The 20,204-nt window shown below is 36.2% G+C and overlaps 1 protein-coding gene across 1 annotated transcript in view; it reads right to left on the bottom strand.

The window, feature by feature from the left end:
* Positions 1 to 20,204, bottom strand: part of CATSPERT (catsper channel auxiliary subunit tau) — a 130,710-nt gene that overhangs the window by 66,590 nt on the left and 43,916 nt on the right. Inside the window, 5 exon segments of the mRNA XM_027124067.1 lie at positions 690 to 756; positions 2,566 to 2,671; positions 11,492 to 11,638; positions 17,987 to 18,066; positions 19,743 to 19,811. Coding sequence (XP_026979868.1) covers positions 690 to 756; positions 2,566 to 2,671; positions 11,492 to 11,638; positions 17,987 to 18,066; positions 19,743 to 19,811 — 469 coding nt within the window.

Raw genomic sequence — 20,204 nt, 5'->3', positions numbered from 1 at the left:
GGTTGATCCTCAGAGGTTAAGAAATGAATATATCAAAGCCTGAGGTAGCTGGGGAAGTAGAATTAGAGAAGTAACCTGTGGCCAGTCTTATAAAAATAAATCATTAATCCACACCAGCAGAATCCAAGATTTTAAAGATAGAGTATCATGCATCTATTTTAACTTACTTTCTAAATGAATCTCTTAAGAGAGATTTTTCTTAAAGACTGCATGAACAGTATCTTCTATTAATTAAATATCTTACTGATAATTTGTGCAAAGTTCTCACATTTAATGTTAATTTAATTTCCTGTCCTGCTCTCTCTCCTCCTCCCTTTCTCTTACACACACACACGCACACGCACGTGCATACACACATCCTCCACATAAAAAAGACCAATAGCTCTACAGTTAACAATGTTTAACAAAAATACCTTGTCATAGATTATAGGTAAGATTTAACATTTTCCTTGCTCTTAAAGAGGAAAGGACTATTAAAAATAAAAATAACTCTTAATTGGGTCTAAGTATTTTCTTTGGAGTGTTACAATATAAATACTATATACCAAAACTATAATGAAATGTATTTTTATTCCCTAACAAAAAATGAAGTATACTTAAAGCAGATTGCTAGTTTTCTTTTTGTGATATAACCACCCTGTTTTAATTATCTTAATAATAAATACAAAAAAGTAAATTAGTTTCTTAACCTGATGTTACGGTATCTGTAGGTCTCTCTTCCAATTGGCTTTCAAGTATCTCATTGGTATTACTTTCCTAGAAGAAAAAAACATATTGGAGAAATGTTTAAAGAGCTAAATTATTTTTTCCTGCTTTCATAACTTTTTAAAATACTTTTAAAAAATTTACAGAAGACAAGAAGAATATGGGTTTGTGAGAAAAGCAAACAGTACTGTTTTAAAGAGAGGCACACCCTGGCTAGGAGTTAATGGTCCAGGAAGAGAAGACCCAAGAATTGATAAAGTTTCCGAATGATGAATGCATGACAGAAAAAGATTACAAGACAAATGGCATAATGTTTAACTTCAAGTGGTATAAGAGGATACCCCCGGGAAACAGATCACTTTTTTATTGGAATACATTATGGTCTATCAGTTGCAAAGTGATGTGGATCTTTATAAAATTCCAAGAAGAATTATAAGGTGGAGTGACCACTGGCTCTTATAAAATACTGATTTTTCAATGAGAACCCAAAGTTCAGAGTCCCTTTAATGAAAAGCCCTGCAAAATTTTCCTAAAATACTAATTCTGTATTAGCAAATGCTAATCAATTTATCTTATCGCAGCACAATCCCGCCCAATTATCTCAGAGGCATTGAAAAACATGAATATATCAATATGTTATGACTACCATTTCAAAGCTGTGATTTTAGTCAATGTTTTATCTATTCACTGAAATCCCTATGAATCTTTTACTGCCAGGTCAAAATGTATAGATTAGATAGTACTTCTAAATAGTAAATCTTACTTATATATCTGATAAGGGTCTAGTATCCAAAATATATAAAGAACTCTTACAACTCAACAATAAAAATAGCCTAATTAAAAAATCAGCAAAAGATATGAATAAAAATTTATTCAGAGAAGATATACAAACGGCCAGTATTCACACGAAAAGATGTTCACATCATTGGTCATTAAAGAAATGCAAATCAAAACCACAATGAGATACCACTTCAAACCCACTAGGATGGCCATCATTAAATTTTCTTTAAAAAGAAAAATAACAAGTGTTGTAGGAGATATGGCACCCTCATGCATTGCTGGTTAAATGTAAAATTGTGCAGTTGCTGTGGCAAACAGTTTGGTAGTTTCTGAAAAAGTTAACAGAATTATGATATGATCCAGCAATTCCACTCCTAAGTATATAAAACATACATGTACACAAAAACTGCACATGAATGTTCATAGCAGCATTATACATAATAGCTAAAAAGTGGAAACAACCAAATGTCCATCAACTGATGAGTAGATAAAAAAATGTAGTATATCCAAACAATGAAATATTATTTGGCAATGAAATGAAATGAAGTATTGATACATGCTACAATAGTGATGAACCTTAAAAACACTATACTAAGTGAAAGAATCAAGTCACAAAGGACCATATATTGTATGATTCCATTTATATGAAATATCTAGAACAAGAAAATCTTTAGAGATATAAAGTACATTAGTTGTCATCTAGGGCTAGCAGGGCATGAGGGGTTTGGAGGGTATAGGCTAAGAGGTATGGGGTTTCTTTTTGGGGTGATGATAATGTTCTTTGATTGTAGCGATGGAAGCACAACTCTGTCAATATACTTAGGGTCACTGAATTGTACACTTTAAATGGATGAACTGTATAGTATGTGAATTATATCTCAACAAAGCTGTTAAAAACTAAACCTTATAAATTATTAATCAATATTTATTGAATGTCACATTATCAAAATAGGAACGTGCATGAACTATGAGTAGCATTTTATAGAGAGAGAACAAATAAACAATATCTGATCATTATTTTTACTTATCATAATTTTAAACTAAAAATCTATGTATGGAAGAATGTATTACGTTAATTACCTTAGTTTCTTTACGTTCCAATCTTGGGGTAAGAACTCCTTCTAAATAGCTAGCTTTTTCTATCCATGTACTCAGACGTCTATATTCTTTTTTCATTTTTTCTAGCCTAAAGAAAAATCAGTTACAGATTTAAAAAGTGACAGAAGAATATATATGGTATGAAGCAAAGAACAACACATACAGTATAATACATTTATAAAAAGTCCTTAAAGAAGAAAACCAACAATATATTGTTTAAGGACACATAGGAAAAGGAATGCTTACAACAAAAATCAGGATAGTAGTTACCTGGGGAGAGTTGGGGAGAGGGATGTAATCTCATAAGGGCACACAAAACACATTATAATATTGGTAATGTATTTCTTAACTCGAATTGTAAATATCTAGGCAATGGTCTCATTATCTTTATTTAAGTTATACATACATATTTAAGAAATTATTCTATATATATTGCTCTCATTTAAACTATATATACATATTTTATAAATTATTCAACACATATATGATATCCTCTGCAATAAAACAAATGAAAAGATAGGAATTTAGTTTTTAATCCAAATTTCAAAAGGCTTTCATAATCTAAAAATATAATCGACAAGAATTAAATGGAAAAGAGGACATGTTTCTCAATTCATTTCATTAGGACACTATGACCTTGACAATAAAGCATAACAAGGACATTACAAAGAAGGAAAGTTAGTCTAATCTCATTCACAAACATAGATGCAAATGTTACAAATAAAATATAATTTTAGTACAAAAAATGTAGTGGTATAAGGAAATAATAATATACCATGAACCAGTTGGCTTTATCCCAGGAATATAAGGATATTTTGACATTAATAACAGAATGTTTAATTTAAATACAATTTAACTGATTAAAAGAGAAAAATAATTTGGCAAAATCCAACATCCATTCATGATTAAAATAGAAAACTCTTAGAAAACTAGGAACAGAATGGAATAATTTACTTAATCTGGTATAGGACATCAACCAAAAAACCTATATAAATAATGTGCTTGACTATTAAATGCTAGAAGCATTGCCATGAAAGATCCTGAACAAAACAAAGATGTCCACCCTCACCATTTATAACAGACATTGACTGGAGCTTCCAGCCAGCATAGAATGACAAGAAAACAAAACTAAAGATTAAGGATTGGGAACAAAGAAAGAAAATTGTTATTACTTGTAGATGATATGATTGTTTAAATAAATTCCCCCAAATGAAACCACAAATAAGTTATTATGAATATGAAAGTTTAGCTAAAAAGGAAAATTCCAAGAAGATGATAAAAGCAGAAGTAGCATAGTTTTTGAATCCTCCCAAATATCTACATAAAAACATTCAGAGTATCTAGGTAGCAAACACAAAAACTTATAGGCAACATTTACAAAACCATGTGACAAGGTTTCCCTATTAACCCCATATACATAAGACCTTCATGGTATCAGTGAATATATGGGAGAAAGCAACAGGTATAAAAGGGGCATCTGATGAATGTGAGAATAAGAGAACCCCAAAGAGCCAACAGGTAGTCACAAGAAAGCACAGCCAGCCAGCCTGAGAATAGCAGTTGAAACTGGGAGGGTTTTACTCATTCCAGTAGTGGGTGAGTACAAACCATTCATGATAAGAATTAAAGGACTGGAGTAGTCTAACCACTGAGAATGCTCAAAACTGACCAGCCAGGTCTCTACTTAGGGACAGGGCCTCAGAAAACCTTGAAAGAAGGTCACTGTATATTTAAACACCAAATAAAAACTTCAGAAGTGGGAGCTCTGTGAAGCTAGAAAAGCTTTCGGAACCAAGCTTCTACAAAAAATTCAGGAAAATTAATTTCATATAAAATTGAGCAACAGAGAATTATCAGGGCCAAATTCCAAAGTAGTTATAAGAAGATAATAAGGATCAAAATAACATTCTTAGATTGCAGAAACACACAACAAAGATACATGCGAGTCAGTGAGCAGAAGGAGGAGAGGGGGACCCATTCTGCTAGGAAGAAGGGGGTTGGGTGGTGCTGCCACTCAAGAGAAGGCAGAGCAACAGCCATTGCTGTCACTGGAAGCCAAAGAAGTCGAGGTTCTGCAGGTGGAGCTCAGGGAGCCACTCTGAATGGAGAAGCATTATAAGGATCCAGATGTGTTCTACTAAGCCAAGAACTGAAGAAATTTGTGGATTCCAGTCCAAGATGGTGAAGAGGCTCCTGAACTCATTCATCTCCTCTCAGAGATACACCACATCTATAGTTGTACAAGGACCAATTCCTGCTGAAAGAAATCCAGAAATAGCTGAGCAACTCCTAAACACTGGACGAATGAGAAAATACCCACAGCAAATGGGTAGGAAAGGCTGAGACACACTCTCATCATAAACCTAACCCTGGCACCATGTCATACAATTGAGAAGGAACTTCCAATTCCCAGCATCTCTTTGAGGAGAGAAAGGTTCGGACCCCACAATGAGTGCTCCAACTTTCAAGACTGCCACTTGAGGGACAGGGCCCCAAAACACCTAGCTAGGTCACACCTAGCTTGTGACCATGAGACCATCAAGGTTAAAACAAAATAGAAATAGTTCTTAATGGGTTCTCTAGGACTTGCCATGGTTATTTGCCAAGGGCTCAGCACAGAGTAGGCAAAAACTGTCCATCTCCCAGTCTTTCCCCAAGAGAAGCCCACTCACATTCTGTAAAAGTTAATGTTTGAGGGTCAGGCTTCTAATTTAGCATGCTTCTAGGGGCTGACTGCAATCCTCCCTGGAAACCAGGGAAGCCAGCAGACACTGCATCTCTCTTCTCCCTCTAGCCTGATCCAGATCACCAGTATCTCCAAGGAAATGTATCTCCAAGGAAATGTATCTCCAAGATACAACTGGCACCCCGGATTCTGTGGCTGCCACCCAAGGCACAGGCCCCCAGATTGCCTGATGTCACAGTCAACAGGGTTTGCAGTTACCAGTCTACAGGACTATAGTACACAAAGAAGCAGTTTTAATGGGTGCAGGTGCACCACCAACCCTGTGACTATACAAACAGGCCCAGCACAGAGGGAAGAGGAAAAAAAAGTCTTCCAGTTTGTCCCTGAAAGGGCTCTAACTACATACTTTCCCAGCATCTGCCTGGGGGTTCAGCTTCCAATCAGTCTGAATCTAGGTGCTGACTGAGATCTCCCCTTTGGGACACTGACAAGTCTTGACACGCCCTCAACTATTGGGAGGGTGACTAAGAACAAACAAGGTGACTTGGACCATCACAAAGGTTTGAGGGACAACCAAGAACTTGGGCTGGGCTGATGGTAAGGTTCCTTTCCTACAATGAGGCCACAACATCAAAACTTAGAGAGGTGGTTGTTTTATCTAATGTTCAGAAACCAACACAGAGAGTCAAGGAAAATGAAGTAAGAGAGGAATAAGTCTTAAGCAAAGGAATAAAATAAAACTCCAGAAACATAAGTTCCAAACAAAAGAACAAGATAAAACTCTAGAAACAGACATTAATGAAGCAGAGATAAGTGACTTACCTGATAATGAATTCAGAATAATGGTCATAAAGCCCATCAAGGTCAGAAGAAAAATGTATGAACAAAGTGAGAATTTCAACAAAGAGATAGAAAATATAAGAAAGTACCAAAGAGAAATCACAGAGCTGAAGAATACAAAAACTGAACAAATGATATGACTAGCCAGAAGGGGTTAATACCCAAAATATATAAACAGCTCATATAACTCAATATCAAAAAACAAACAACCCAGTCAAAAAATGGGCAGAAGACCTGAGTAGACATTTTTCCAAAGAAGATATACAGATGGCTAACACACACAAAAAAAATGCTTAATATCACTATCAGAGAAATACAAATCAAAACAACGAGATATCTCTTCACACCTGTTAGAATGGCTATCATCAAATAGTTTACAAATAACAGACGTTGGTGAGGATGTGGAGAAAAGGGAACCCTTTCACACTGTTGGTGGGAATATAAATTGGTGAAGCCACTATGGAAAACAATATGGGGGGTCCCAAAAAAACTAAAAATAGAACTACCATATGATCCAGCAATTCCACTCCTGAGTATAAATCAGAAAAAATGAAAAGCCTAATTTGAATAGATACATGCACTTCAATGTTCACAGCAGCACTATTTACAACAGCCAAGATATAGAAGCAACTCAAGTGTCCATCAACAGAAGAATGGACAAAAAAAAGATTTATTCATACACACAATGGAATATTACTCAGCCATAAAAAAGAATGAAATTCTGCCATTTGCAGCAACATAGGTGGACCTAGAGAATATTATGCTTAGAGAAATAAATCAGAAAGAGAAAGACAAATACTGTATGATATCACTTATTTGTAGAATCTAAAAAATAAAATGAATGTATCTAGCAAAACAGAAACAGACTCACAGATACAGAAAACAAACTAGTGGCTACCAGTGGGGAGAGGGAAGAAGAGAGGGGCAAAATAGGGGTATGTAATTAAAGGATACAAACTACTATGTATAAAATGGATAAGCAATAAGGATACATTGTACATTACTGGGAATTATAGCCATTATTTTGTAATAACTTTTTAAAATTTAATTAAAAAAAATTTTTTTGGCCATGCCACACAGCATGCAGGATCTTAGTTCCCCAACCAGGGATTGAACCTGCATCCCCTGCAATGGAAGCATGGAGTCTTAACCACTGGACCACCAGGGAAGTCCCTGTAATAACTTCTAATGAAGTATAATTTATAAAAATACTGAATCACTATGCTGTAGACCTGAAACTAACATAATATTGTAAATCAACTATACTTCAATTAAAGAATTCATTGTCAAACATCAAAAAAAAAAGGAATCAGCTGTGTTTCAGAAAGAGAAATTAAGGAAACAATCCCATTTCCAATCACATCAAAAAGAATAAAATACCTAGGAATAAATTTAACTAAGGAGGTCAATGACCTGTATTTGGAAAACTATAAGATACTGATGAAAGAAATTGAAGATGATATGAACAAATAGAAAAATATACTTTGCTCATGGGTTGGAAGAATTAGTATTTTTTAAAATGACCATACTACCCAAGGCAATCTACAGATTCAATGCAATCCCTATCAAAATAACAATGACATTTTTCACAGAACTAGAACAAATAATTCTAAAATTTGTATGGAAACACAAAAGTCCCTTATTACCCAAACAATCTTGAGAAAGAAGAACAAAGCTGGAGATACGACACTCCCTGATTTCAAACTACAATACAAAGTTACAGTAATTAAAATAGTATGGTACTGGCACAAAAACAGACACATAAATCAATAGAACAGACTTAAGAGCTCAGAAGAGAACCCATACTTACATGATCAATTAATTTATGACAAAGGAGGCAAGAACATACAATGGGGGAAAGACAGTCTCTTTAGTAAATCATGCTGGGAATACTGGACAGCTACATACAAAACAATCAAATGGGACTACTTTCTCATACCACATACAAAAAATAAACAAATGGATTAAAGACATAAATGTCAGACCTGAAACCATAAAACTCTGGAAGTAAACACAGGCAGTACACTCTTTGACATTGGTCTTAGTGATATTTTCTTGGATATGTCTCCTCCAACAAGGGAAACAAAAGCAAAAATAAACAAATAAGACCTAATTAAACTTCCAACTTTTGCACAGCAAAGGAAACCATCAACAAAATGTAAAGCCAACTTACTGAATGGGAGAAAGTATTTTCAAACAATATGATAAGGGGTTATTATCCAAAATATACAAAGAACTCATACAATTCAACATCAAAAAAGCAAACAATCTGAGAAAAAAATTGGCAAAGGACCTGAACATACACATTTCCAAAGAAAACATACTGATGGTCAACAGACATAAAAAGAGGCTCAACATCAGTAATCATCAGGGAAATGCAAATCAAAACCACAACCAGATATCACCTCACAGAATGTCAGAATAGGTATTATCAAAAGACAACAAATAACAAGTGTTGGTGAGGGTGTGGAGAAAAGGGAACCCTCCTGCACTGTTGATAGGAATGTAAATTGGGGCAGCCACTATGGAAAACAGTATGGAGGTTCTTCAAGAGATTATAAATGGAACTACCATACAATCCAGCAATTCCACTTCTGGGTATTTTTCCAAAGAAAACACAAACACTAATTTAAATAGATATATGCATCCCTATGTTCACTGCAGCATTATTCACAATAGCCAAGATACAAAAGCAACCTAAGTGCCCACTGATAGATGAATGGATAAAGAAGATGTGGTGTGTATATATATATATATATATATATACACACACACACACACACACACACACACACACACACACACACACACACATATGCAATGGTGTATCATAAGCCATAAAAAGAATGAAATCTTGCCATTTGCAACAAAAAAGGTACAGCGCTAACTGAAACAAGTCAGGCATAGAAAGACAAGTAGTGTATGATTTCACTTACATGTGGAATTTAAAATTCAAAACAGATGAAGAAACAAATCAGAGACAGAATCATAGACAAACAGAACAAACAGAGTGGAGGGGAGTGGAAGAGGAGTGGAATAGGTAAGGGAAATTAAGAGGTACAAACCTCCAGTCACAAAATAAACGGATCACGGGGATGAAATGTAAAGCATGGGGAATATAGTCAAAAATAATGTAATACCTTTGCTGACAGATGGTAATTAGACTTATCATGGTGATCATTTTGTAATTTATAGAAATGTTAAGTCACTGTGTTGTGCACCAGGAACAATATAGTGTTGTAGGTCAATAATACTTCAAAAAATGAAAGAACAAGCTCATAGAAAAAAGAGATCAGATTTGGGGTTACCTGAGGCAGGGGGTGAGGAAAGGGGAATTGGATGAAGGTGGTCAAAAGGTACATACTTCCAGTTGTAAGATAAATAAGTACCAGGCATTCAGTGTACAACATGATTAACATAATTAGCACTGCTATAGGTTATATATGAAAGCTGTTATGAGAGTAAATCCTAAGAGATCTCATCACAAGGAAAAATCTTTTTTCTTTTTCTTTTATTTTGAATCTATATGAGATCATGGATATTTGGTAATCTTATCATGATAATCACTTCATGATGTATGTAAGTCAAATCATTAAGTACTGCTTAAACTTATACAGTGCTGTGTGTCAATTATATCTCAATAAAACTGAAATAAAAATAAATAAATATTATGTGGAATCTAAAAAATGGTACAAATGAACTTATTTACAAAACAGGAATAGAGTCACAAATGTAGAAAACAAACTTATGGTTACCAGAGGGGAGGGGGGAGAGAGATAAATTGGGAGATTGTGATTGACATATATACACTACTATGTATAAAACAGATAACTAGTAAGGACCTATTGTATATAGCACAAGGGACTCTACTCAATACTCTGTAATGACCTATACGGGAAAAGAACCTAAAAAAGAGTGGATATATGTATATATATAACTGACTCACTTCGCTGTACACCTGAAACTAACACAACATAAATCAACTATACTCCAATAAAAATAAATAAATAAATAAATGTTATTGAAAGAATAAAACATAGGACTAGGAGAAAAGGGGGTTCCTTGATCACTCAACTCAATGTTTATGAATTAATTTATAAGTTTGAGTAAAATATGCATATACATAAACACCATTTTTAAAATTTTAGGAGTTCCGTTTCTGGCAATGATGGAATCGATTATTTCAGACCATCTCACTGCACAACTGAAAAAGCTGACAAAGTATTTTAAAATTTTTTCTTTGGAAGCATCAGTCAGTTATAAAGGCAGCAAGAATTTGCAAATCCAAGATGCCAGACAGAAAGGAAGTCTGGAGACTCTGAGCCCATAATTTGGAGCCATTTTCCTTCAAGGCATTTGAGGTGGACAAGAGTTAAGAGCTTTGAGAGAAATATGTAAGAATGAGGGAACAAAAACCAGAGTTCAGCCCCTGTTAAGGATGAGAAGCCATGGTAAGCACCTAGGCTTTCAGTTGGGGCCCTAGAGGGCTATACCCCAAGAATAAGTGCCTCTTTAACTATTGTACCCTGGTTGCCTCTCACTAGTCCCGGCCTTGATGTTAAGAATAAGAGTAAACCAAAAAAAGACTAATGCCCACAGGAACTAGAGCCCAAATCATTTCAGTCTCACCTCAATTGAATTAAGGTGATCTGGCATTGCTAGTGTTCCTAGGCTAGCTGGCTGCCAGATGCAAATGTACATATTAGCTGTAAAAATATATAATCAAGAGCCTCAAATCAGTTCTACAGATTTTCAAATACAATATTTGGCACTTGATGAAAACAACTAGGCATATGAGAACATAAGATTTGACTAAAAACTCTGAGAAAAAAACCAACAATAGGTATAGACTTATAGGAAATCCAAATAATCAAGTTATCAGAGATGAACTTTGAAATACAATGATTAATATGTTCAAAGAATTAAAAGATAAGACTGAGGATTTTGGTAGAGAAGTGGAACTATAAAGTAAATGAAAATTCCATAACAAAAGGAAATAACTGAGATTAAGAACTCAATTGGCTTAACAGTAGATAAGAGACAAAGAAGAAAGAACCAATGATTATAAGACAGGTCAGAAGAAAATATCTAAAGCATAGAGATAAAAGATGGGAAATACAGAAAAGAGTATAAGAGACCTATAGACTATATTGTTGAGTGAAGAGGCAGAGAAAGTATTATACTTTCTCCCATATTAATATGTTCTCACCCCTTTTCTTGCCAGATCATTGACTTTTTAAAACAAACACTGAACCCATAATATCATCATTATGAAGGTTTCTGGACCAATAGCAAGCCTATGTCTCAAAGGAAAAATTAATATATAAATAACACATAAATAAGATGAAAATCTTTTTGTTTTGTTTTGTTTTTGTTTTTTACCTTGCCCGGGGTTGTTGCTGAAGTTTTTCAAGTCGTACTACAGATGGCTGGTTGGATTGGGATGCTGTAGTTGGCACCCCAACCGAAACATTCAGGTCTGGGGATAAGAATGCTGGATATTCTATTCGTTGTGGTATAATAACATTTCTGGAAAATGGTAATAAAGTTAAAATTATACAAAAGTCCACTTCTAAAATCAGTGTTAGCTATCACTTTTGAATCACTCTCTTTTACACTGTAAGCTCACCTATCCATATTGGACCACTAGAGGATAGAGTTAGGAAAGAAGACAGAAGTCAGAAATACTGCGAGAGTGACCTCTTGGGTACTCTTACTACTAAGATCATGGGTAGCAGAGATGGGAAAGAAGAGAAGGACCTGAAGTTCTAAGGAGAATTAGAAAGTGTTTGAGCCCAGACCTCTCTCCCTATCTCTAGATCCAAATCTCTATCTCATGGCTCAGTCAAGTTGACACAAAAAACAAACCATCACAAGTCCACCCCTTGTCAACTTGGTACCCATAAACATCTTACAACATGCTTAATCTCCAAATGAAAACAATAACAAGGTCATAATTAACCTTACATGATACAACTCTCCTGTATACATACAGCCAAAACTCACTAGCCCCTTCCTCAGAAAAGGATGTAAAGTCCTTGAGTGATGTTTACTCTTCTCCTTAATATCCTGGAACTTAAATAACTATAATGTAAGGTTAACAATACTTAAATATTATGATATAAAGGAAATATATATTACGTTACATGATAAGGAGATGAGAGGGAAGAAAAACATACATATAAATATTTTTTCCAGGTCACTGAGTAAATGGGCCAGAGTAGCACATCCAAAGGAATATGTTGCCTCCAAAACCCAAGAGACCCACTAGGTGTTATGCCTCTTTTTTTGGTTGTAGGAGAGCCCAGATACAACAACTTGCCCTTCACCTCAGCAGGAATATCTTGACAAGCCCCATACCTGGATCCCTAAAATTTCACTGAGGTAGAAAGCCCTCGAATTTTATCAGACTTATTTCCCACCTTCAGACATGCAAATATCTTACCAATAAGTTTAGAATAGTGCCACTTCTTGCTCACTAGGTCCAATCAGCATAATGTCATTACTGTAAGGGTGAGTGTGATATCTTATATAAGAGAAAGTAATCAAGATTCCTGTCTACTATATCATGACATAGGGCTGGAGAGTGATGTATCTCTGAGGTAGGACAGTGAAGGTATACTGCTGGCCTTGCCTGTGGAAATAAAACTGTTTTGGATGGTCTTTATTAACAAGTATGGAGAAAAAAGCATTTGCCAGATCAAGAGATGCATATCAGGTACCAGGGGGTGTGTTAATTTGCTCAAGCAATGAAACTGCAAACTGGTACAGCAGCTGCATTTGGAGTCACCACCTGGTTAAGCTTACAATAATCTACTGTCATTCTCCAAGATACATCTCTTTTCTGCACAGGCCAGATAAGTGAGTTGAATGGGGTTGTGATGGAAACCACCATCCCTGCACCTTTCAAATCCCTATGGTGGCACTAATCTCTGAAATCCTTCCAGGTATTGCTTTTGGTTTACTCTTAGTGGTAGCTCTAGTGGCTTCCATTTAGTCTTTTCCACTGTAATATCCCTCATTCCACAGGACAGGGAAGGTATTCACCAACTGTTGAATACATATATTCTAATTATGCATTCTGAAACTGGGGAAATAACTATAGGATGGGTTTGGGGACCCACTGGGGCCCCCATGAGATGAATCAGAGTTAAAACTCCATTGACCACATGACCTCCATAAGCCCCTATTCTAACTGGTAGACAACAGTGACATTTTGGGTCTTCTGGAATTAGTGTCCATTCAGAGCCAGGGTCCAGTAGTCTCTGAAAACTCTATTTCCTTTTCTCTGATGCACAGTTACCCTGGTAAAAGGCTGTAGTTCCTTTGGGGGAATGCTGGGAGAAAGATTAACATAATTTTTGGCACTGTACTGAGGTCTCTCCTCAAGGGGATCAGGCTTCCCCTTTATTCAAAGGGTTCTGGGTCTGTAAACTGGTTCAAACTGGGAACTGACTGAGGACCTCTGCTTTTATGATTTAGGTTAGACTTTTGTTCATTTGACCTAGAACTTTTCTGCTGATACAGATCAAGTAAGAATTTAGCAGGCTTCCTGTATATTCTGTTTCTAGGAATATCATGATCAACCAGCCAATGCCATAGGTCTACATGAATCAGACGATTGTGGTTGCTGCTTTGACCCTGCTGTCCATCACAGTAACCACACCCACCTTGCCACTTCAGGATCCAATTCCTCCCAGTTCATTTAGGTTTTCCAGTTCAGTGACTGCAGTTCCCACTGGCCTACAGAGAAGAGCAATCACAGGGCTCTTCAAGGGTGGGGATTCCCTCACAAACTTATTTGTCACAGTCATGGTGAAAGGTGTGTCTTCCGGAGCCTCCCAGGGTGAATAAGTAGGTCTTAAATGACAAATCCACTCTAACAGTACAATCTCCCTAAACCTTTGAATTCCTTCCTCTACATTAAACTAAAGTAGATCTGGCATTTTCAATCCACTCACAGTGGGCTATCTTTTGGTCCATGTTTCAGTAACCAACAAAGTGTTAGAGTCCTTTGTAACTCCCCAAGCTGCAAATTAAACGTAGAATCTCTGCTTAGTGAGCCCATACCCATAAATTTGATATGATCCAACTTTATGATCCTGCCACCACTATCCCATACCTTTAATATCCTCATACCCTCACACGTCCCCTGGATTTTTTTTTTTTTTTTTTTGCGGTACGCAGGCCTCTCACTGTTGTGGCCTCTCCCGTTGCAGAGCACAGGCTCCGGACGCGCAGGCTCAGCGGCCATGGTTCATGGCCCCAGCTGCTCCGCAGCATGTGGGATATTCCCGGACCGGGGCACGAACCCGTGTCCCCTGCATCGGCAGGCGGACTCTCAACCACTGCGCCACCAGGGAAGCCTCCCCGGATTTTTATATATATAAATTAGAAAACTCAAGCAGTTCTTTTTGGAGTGTGGTGTACTTCCTCGTGGGTCACACTTTGAACCTCACCTTTAGGGGCTTGCTGGAACTTGAGTCTAGTTACAGGCCTAGAAGCAAAGGGGGGCCGTGGGGGTGAGTTTTGAGGAGAATCAACATCGTCTTGCATGGCAACTGCCTCAGAAGAGGCCATTACTATTTCTTCAAGTAATGCAGGGTTAATCCCCTCAGATGGGGTGGAAAGGCCACTACCACTTTTGCTGGGGGTGGAGAGGTCTCTTCCACTGGGGTTTGAGAGGTCACTTCAGCTGGCAAAGCAGATATATCAGAATTTATGGGCTCAGCATCCCCAGCTTCATCAGAGTCTTCTCCTATTTTCCCATCCCAACTTTAAGGGTTCCACTTATTCCCAACCAATATCCTCACTTTAACAGTAGACACCCTGTGAGGCTGGGAGCTCAATTTGCGTTGTAATTCAGGCAGCGGCAGGATGAAATTCTGGCTTCGATTTTCAGCAATCTTAGCATTATGGCTATAGGAGATAAGGGTCTCCTGCAGGGCATACATGGAAGATTTCAGGTCATTTACACAATGCTTGAGCTCGGAATTTGAATCCTTGAGCTCATTCTTTTCTCACCTTTGTCCATCAACATTAGGAATACCCAGCCAATTCATTATATTCATTAGTTTGACAAAAATGTTTGAAAGTATCATATATATAGTCACCCATATCTTTGCTTCTTTGCTTTGATTAGGGGTATCCAATGGGTGATATTTTTCACATCGCTATTGCCAGATCACGCCATGGACTATCAGTGTCTCTTTACCACTAGAAATAGAGTCATTAGAGTCTTTAAATCTATAATCGGATTAGAGAGCTAATTCCACAAACCCCAGAACCAATTCAGAAAACTTGTCCTTAATCTTCTGTTTCTCTAGAGTCACACTCGGTATCAAAATCTGTATTAGTGAGAGCTGTTCAGAGAAACAGAACCAATAAGATGGAGAGAGAGGGGGAGAAAGAGAAAGACAGAGAGAAGTTCATTATAGGGAATTAATTTAAGTGATTATGGAAGCTGACAAGTCCAAAGATCTGCAAGATGAGTGGGTCAAGCTAGAGAGCCAGGAGAGCCAATGGTGCATAGTTCTAGTCCAAAAGTCTGCAGACTCAAGATCCAGGAAGAGCTGATGCTTCCATTCAAGTCCGAAGGCAGGAAAAAGCCAATGTTTCAGTCAAAGGCAATAAGGCAGGAGGAATTCTCTCTTACTCAGGGAAGGATCAGATTTTTTGTCTATTGGGGCTCTCAACTGATTCGATGAAGCCCACCCACATTAGTGAGGGCAATCTGCTTTACTCAGTCTGCTGATTTAAATGTTAATCTCACTCAAAACATCCAGAATAATATTTGACCACATATCTGAGCACCCCCTGGCCCAGTCAGTTCGACACACCGAATTAACTGTCACACCCACCAAGTTATTGCCCTAGTCCAGATTGTCAGTATCTCTCATGTAGACTAATGCAACAGCTTCCTCCAATCCAATACTAAGCTACTTCTGTCCATATTCAGTCCTATTGATAGGATCATATAAAATGCAAGTTGATCATGGTACTTCCTCTACTTAAAATTCTTCAATGGTTCTACATCTGAAGCACTTCCAAATTTTTCCAATAAAGAACTCCTGTGGGTAGAGGACAGTGAAGGTCTCCGGAGGTGTAACTTAATGCAATCAGACACAAACCACACATCTTGGAATCATTTTGTTATCTTGAAAATTTGTGACTTTTTAATTCTACTGCATAATATATAAATGTTAATTTTAAGATAACATTTTCCCTCTCAAAATCTTTGAGCAAAGTAATACTCCAGAAAGAAGCACCATATCTTCCAGTGCTTTGTGTTGCCCTGACACACCCCTGAGGACTCAAAGAGTAAAATTTACTCACATTTGAGAAGCATAAACCTACAGTGATGATGATGGTGATGATAAAACATTTATTACTTTAATAAGTAGCTAATAACTGAGAATTCTATTTGCTACCATGTTCCAAGTGCTTTATATGTAACTTATTTAATCATTACAATAACTCAATTGGGTAGCTGTTATTTTTATCCCATTCAATAGATGAAGCACAAAGAGCCGAAGTAACTTGCTCAAGGTCACACAGCTAGTACCTGGCAGAGTCCATGTAGTCTGGACTCTAGAGCCTCACCTCTTGACCACCATATCTTGCCCGTGACTACTGCTTCAGCTCATCTCCCATTGCTCCTTTCCTTGCTCCTATGTGCTTTGCAACCCACAACAAACTACTCACTGTTCCCCATTGTAACATAGCCTCTTATGGCTCCCACCTTTTACTTATGTGCTGTCTTTGGGGAATGTGTCTCCTCGTCCTTACAAAATCAACCTGATGCACCACTACTCATTTTTCAAGTCTTACATCGAGCACTCTTTCTTTTGTGGATCCTTACTTGATAATACGATCCTCCTGACTCCCCCAAGAAGTATGGGAAGCCCCTTGGCTGTGTCCCCCAGACCTCTATGTTACCCTCTAGAAGGGCTCCATCTCATTTGCATTATCTTATTTTTTTTACATGTTACCTTTGCATTAAACCATGAGCTACTTGAGGGCAGGGACCAAGCCTCATTTATCTTTGTATTTTTAGTGCCTTGCAAACGTTCAATAAATGTTTATTGAATCAATGGATAAATAAGGAAATAATAATCAATAAACATAAGAAAAACATTAAGCTTTGCTATTTCAACAAATCACCAATACCAAATGGACAACATTTATTTTTAATGATAATACCCAGTGCTGATAGGAAATCAGCACTTCAGAATATAATTTCCTATTCTATACCTAATTTCCTCAATCTCATTTCAAGTATTTTCCATTCCTTATTCTTGGATAGCACCATAGATTAAATATCTCTCTTTCAGGTGCTCATTTTTCTTTGATCTAATTTTACTGTTGAAATTGCAAGACTAATTGACATACTATACGTTAAGTTACTTTTGGCCTGCTAATTGCATTTTTTTGACCATAGGCTTTTTGCTGAAAATTTGGAAATAACAACTGGAGTGTGTGGAAGTGGGGGGTAATGCTACCATACTGCAGAGCAGAAAACTGGCAACTATTAGGCATCTTGATCTTAAAAGTTCCTCACCTCTTTCTGCAAAAGGAACATCTCACTGGCCAACTTTCCTTGTTAGGCTTCCCCTCCCTTCCCTCCTTCAGCCATGAAGTTGGCAACCCTTCTCTTCTTTTCTTATCTCCAGACCTCCTCAACTCCTCTCTCCAGGGCTACATCCTGTTTGGCTTTGTTTAGGCTTCCCCCTTAAACAAAACAATTCACTGCTTTCTTTATCTTGGAGTCTAGTTCATTCTGGCCATGTCTTAAGACAACCAAAATTATCCATCAAATGGATTACATATTTTAAATGCCACATGATATAACTGCGTTAATAAGACTTTAACACTTACGTCACAGGGTCTGTTCTTTCTGGAGGTGGTGCAATATTCATAAACATAGATGGCTTAATAATTTTCTGAAGAGGTTTTAACTGAGGAAAATAATAGGTATATATTAACACTATTTAGTTACAATTCCAGTTCATCCTAATACTACTATCCCCCAGGACTTAAATGATATATATAAAGAGGAAAGGAATTAAGAGAGGAAGAAAGAATTAACATTGAGCACTAAGTATCTTCCAATAATTTTGCATCTTTAATATTATTTAATCATCCCAATAATCCTATGAGGTAGATAACTATGCCTATTTTACAGATAATACTGAAGATCAGTAATTGTTCAAGGGTTACCCAACAGGCATGAGAGCCAACATTTGAATGCAAGTTTATCTCCTCCAGTGCAAGTCCTCTTTATACATTATCATGATAGGTAAGTAGGGGACTATGTTACTGAAAAGTTCATGGACATAAAATCAAATAGAACTTTTATTAAATTTCCCACTCTTTTCCTTACAATGCCTTTGTTCCTAGTTTTTAGTAGAGTCCACCTACATAAAACAATACAGTATTTGCCCAGTCTTATTTCAAAAGGATCTATCTCCCTAAGAATGGTATTGTTACATGTTATATCTAGATATAACACCTATCTCTGAACTTGGTACTCATAAACTTTGTCACAAAAAGGACTAAGCCTTTTGTGACACAGTTTAGGACTGATTAGGGATCCCTCTAAGGCCTAATTTATGATAAGAAAATAGGCAAAATGAAAAGAAAGAAAAATCAAAGCAGAAAGGGGAAAAAGAAAAAAGCTCGTGTCTAGTGGCTTTCATCAATATATTACTTACCTGTGATTCAAAATATATTAAAAAACATTACAATATACCACAGGCAAAATTTAAAAATACATTTTACAGGGATTTCCCTGTTAACACACAGCAGTAGACTTATTTAATAAGACTGATGTACCGACTCTCAATTCCTAATTAAAAAACAGCCAAGAATATGAAAAATAGCAAAAACTGAAAAGTAAAGATTATATGTAAAGTATACAGGTCATTTCTCCTACATAACTGCAGTACTAATGGGACTGAATTTATAAATGCCCCAAAGCTGTGACAGCACCCAGAGATATCAAGATTTCTCTCAAACACTTGGTAAGAATATATGTTGCTACAATTTTTCTAGAACAATTCCTTGAAAAGGCCATTACTGACAATGATCCATTCTAGGAATCCGGTCTGAGGACATAATGAAAGAAAAGGATATAGGTTAATGTACAAAAATTTTCTCTGCAACATGGATATATGTAGTAAATTTAAAGGGGCAGGCTAAACCTAGGAAGATACCTTCTTTGGGCATATTACTCTCTTGATGAATCAAGAAGGGTTGATGTTGAAATAATCAGGGGGAGAAAGGATTATATGTGATTAAAGTACAAAATATCTTAATAACATCAATGACTATTTTAATGATTATTTTTAGATATAAAAATACATTCATTTCTTGAATACTTAATTTTGTTTTCAATTACGTAAGTGTACACACACACAAAAGTATTATAATAAAGGCATTTCGAATAAAATCTCATTATTTAAAAATGTATAAACAAACAATGGTAAAGTTTCATTTTTCTTTAGGCTAGAGAAAAATGGTATTCTTTTAAAAATATTTTAAAGATTTTATCAAACTGGAAAGGATAGAGGCTCAGGAGGATGATTTAACTGAAGAGCTGCAGTAGAATTATTTTTAAAAGAGGGGAACTAACCTGATGTGAAAATCCATAACCAAAGTTTCCATAGGAGAACATAAATTCCACTTCTGCCCTGCAGATAAACTAAACATGTGCCAAATTTATTTTATTGTTTGATCAGAAAGATATTTTAATGGAGAGGTGATAACAAGTGATATTTTTACCTCACAAATCTATAAGTTAGAAAAACCAAAGCATGAATCTCTTGATTTAGAAAAAAAAATTTACAAAAGTAACTCCTATAGAAGAATCTATGGCATTCCTGAAATGTTAAAAACCTTACGTTAAAGTTAAGGAATATTACATGATTAAAATATGAAAAATATCAATTTACAATTGTTAATAGAATTATGCAGAGATACATATATACATATGTATATATGTATTCATATCCATGTATATAATATTTTTAAGTATTTATTCACACTTTTCCCATCTCCACTTCCGTTTTCAGATAAAATTTTGATTTAGACAAGT

Source organism: Aethalodelphis obliquidens, unplaced genomic scaffold, assembly GCF_003676395.1.
Source record: "Aethalodelphis obliquidens isolate GAN/ISIS:26980383/991018 unplaced genomic scaffold, ASM367639v1 scaffold2, whole genome shotgun sequence".
Classification (NCBI taxonomy): domain Eukaryota; kingdom Metazoa; phylum Chordata; class Mammalia; order Artiodactyla; family Delphinidae; genus Aethalodelphis; species Aethalodelphis obliquidens.
The sequence above is the reverse complement of the archived record's forward strand: the minus strand, read 5'-3'. Positions and strand labels throughout refer to the sequence as shown.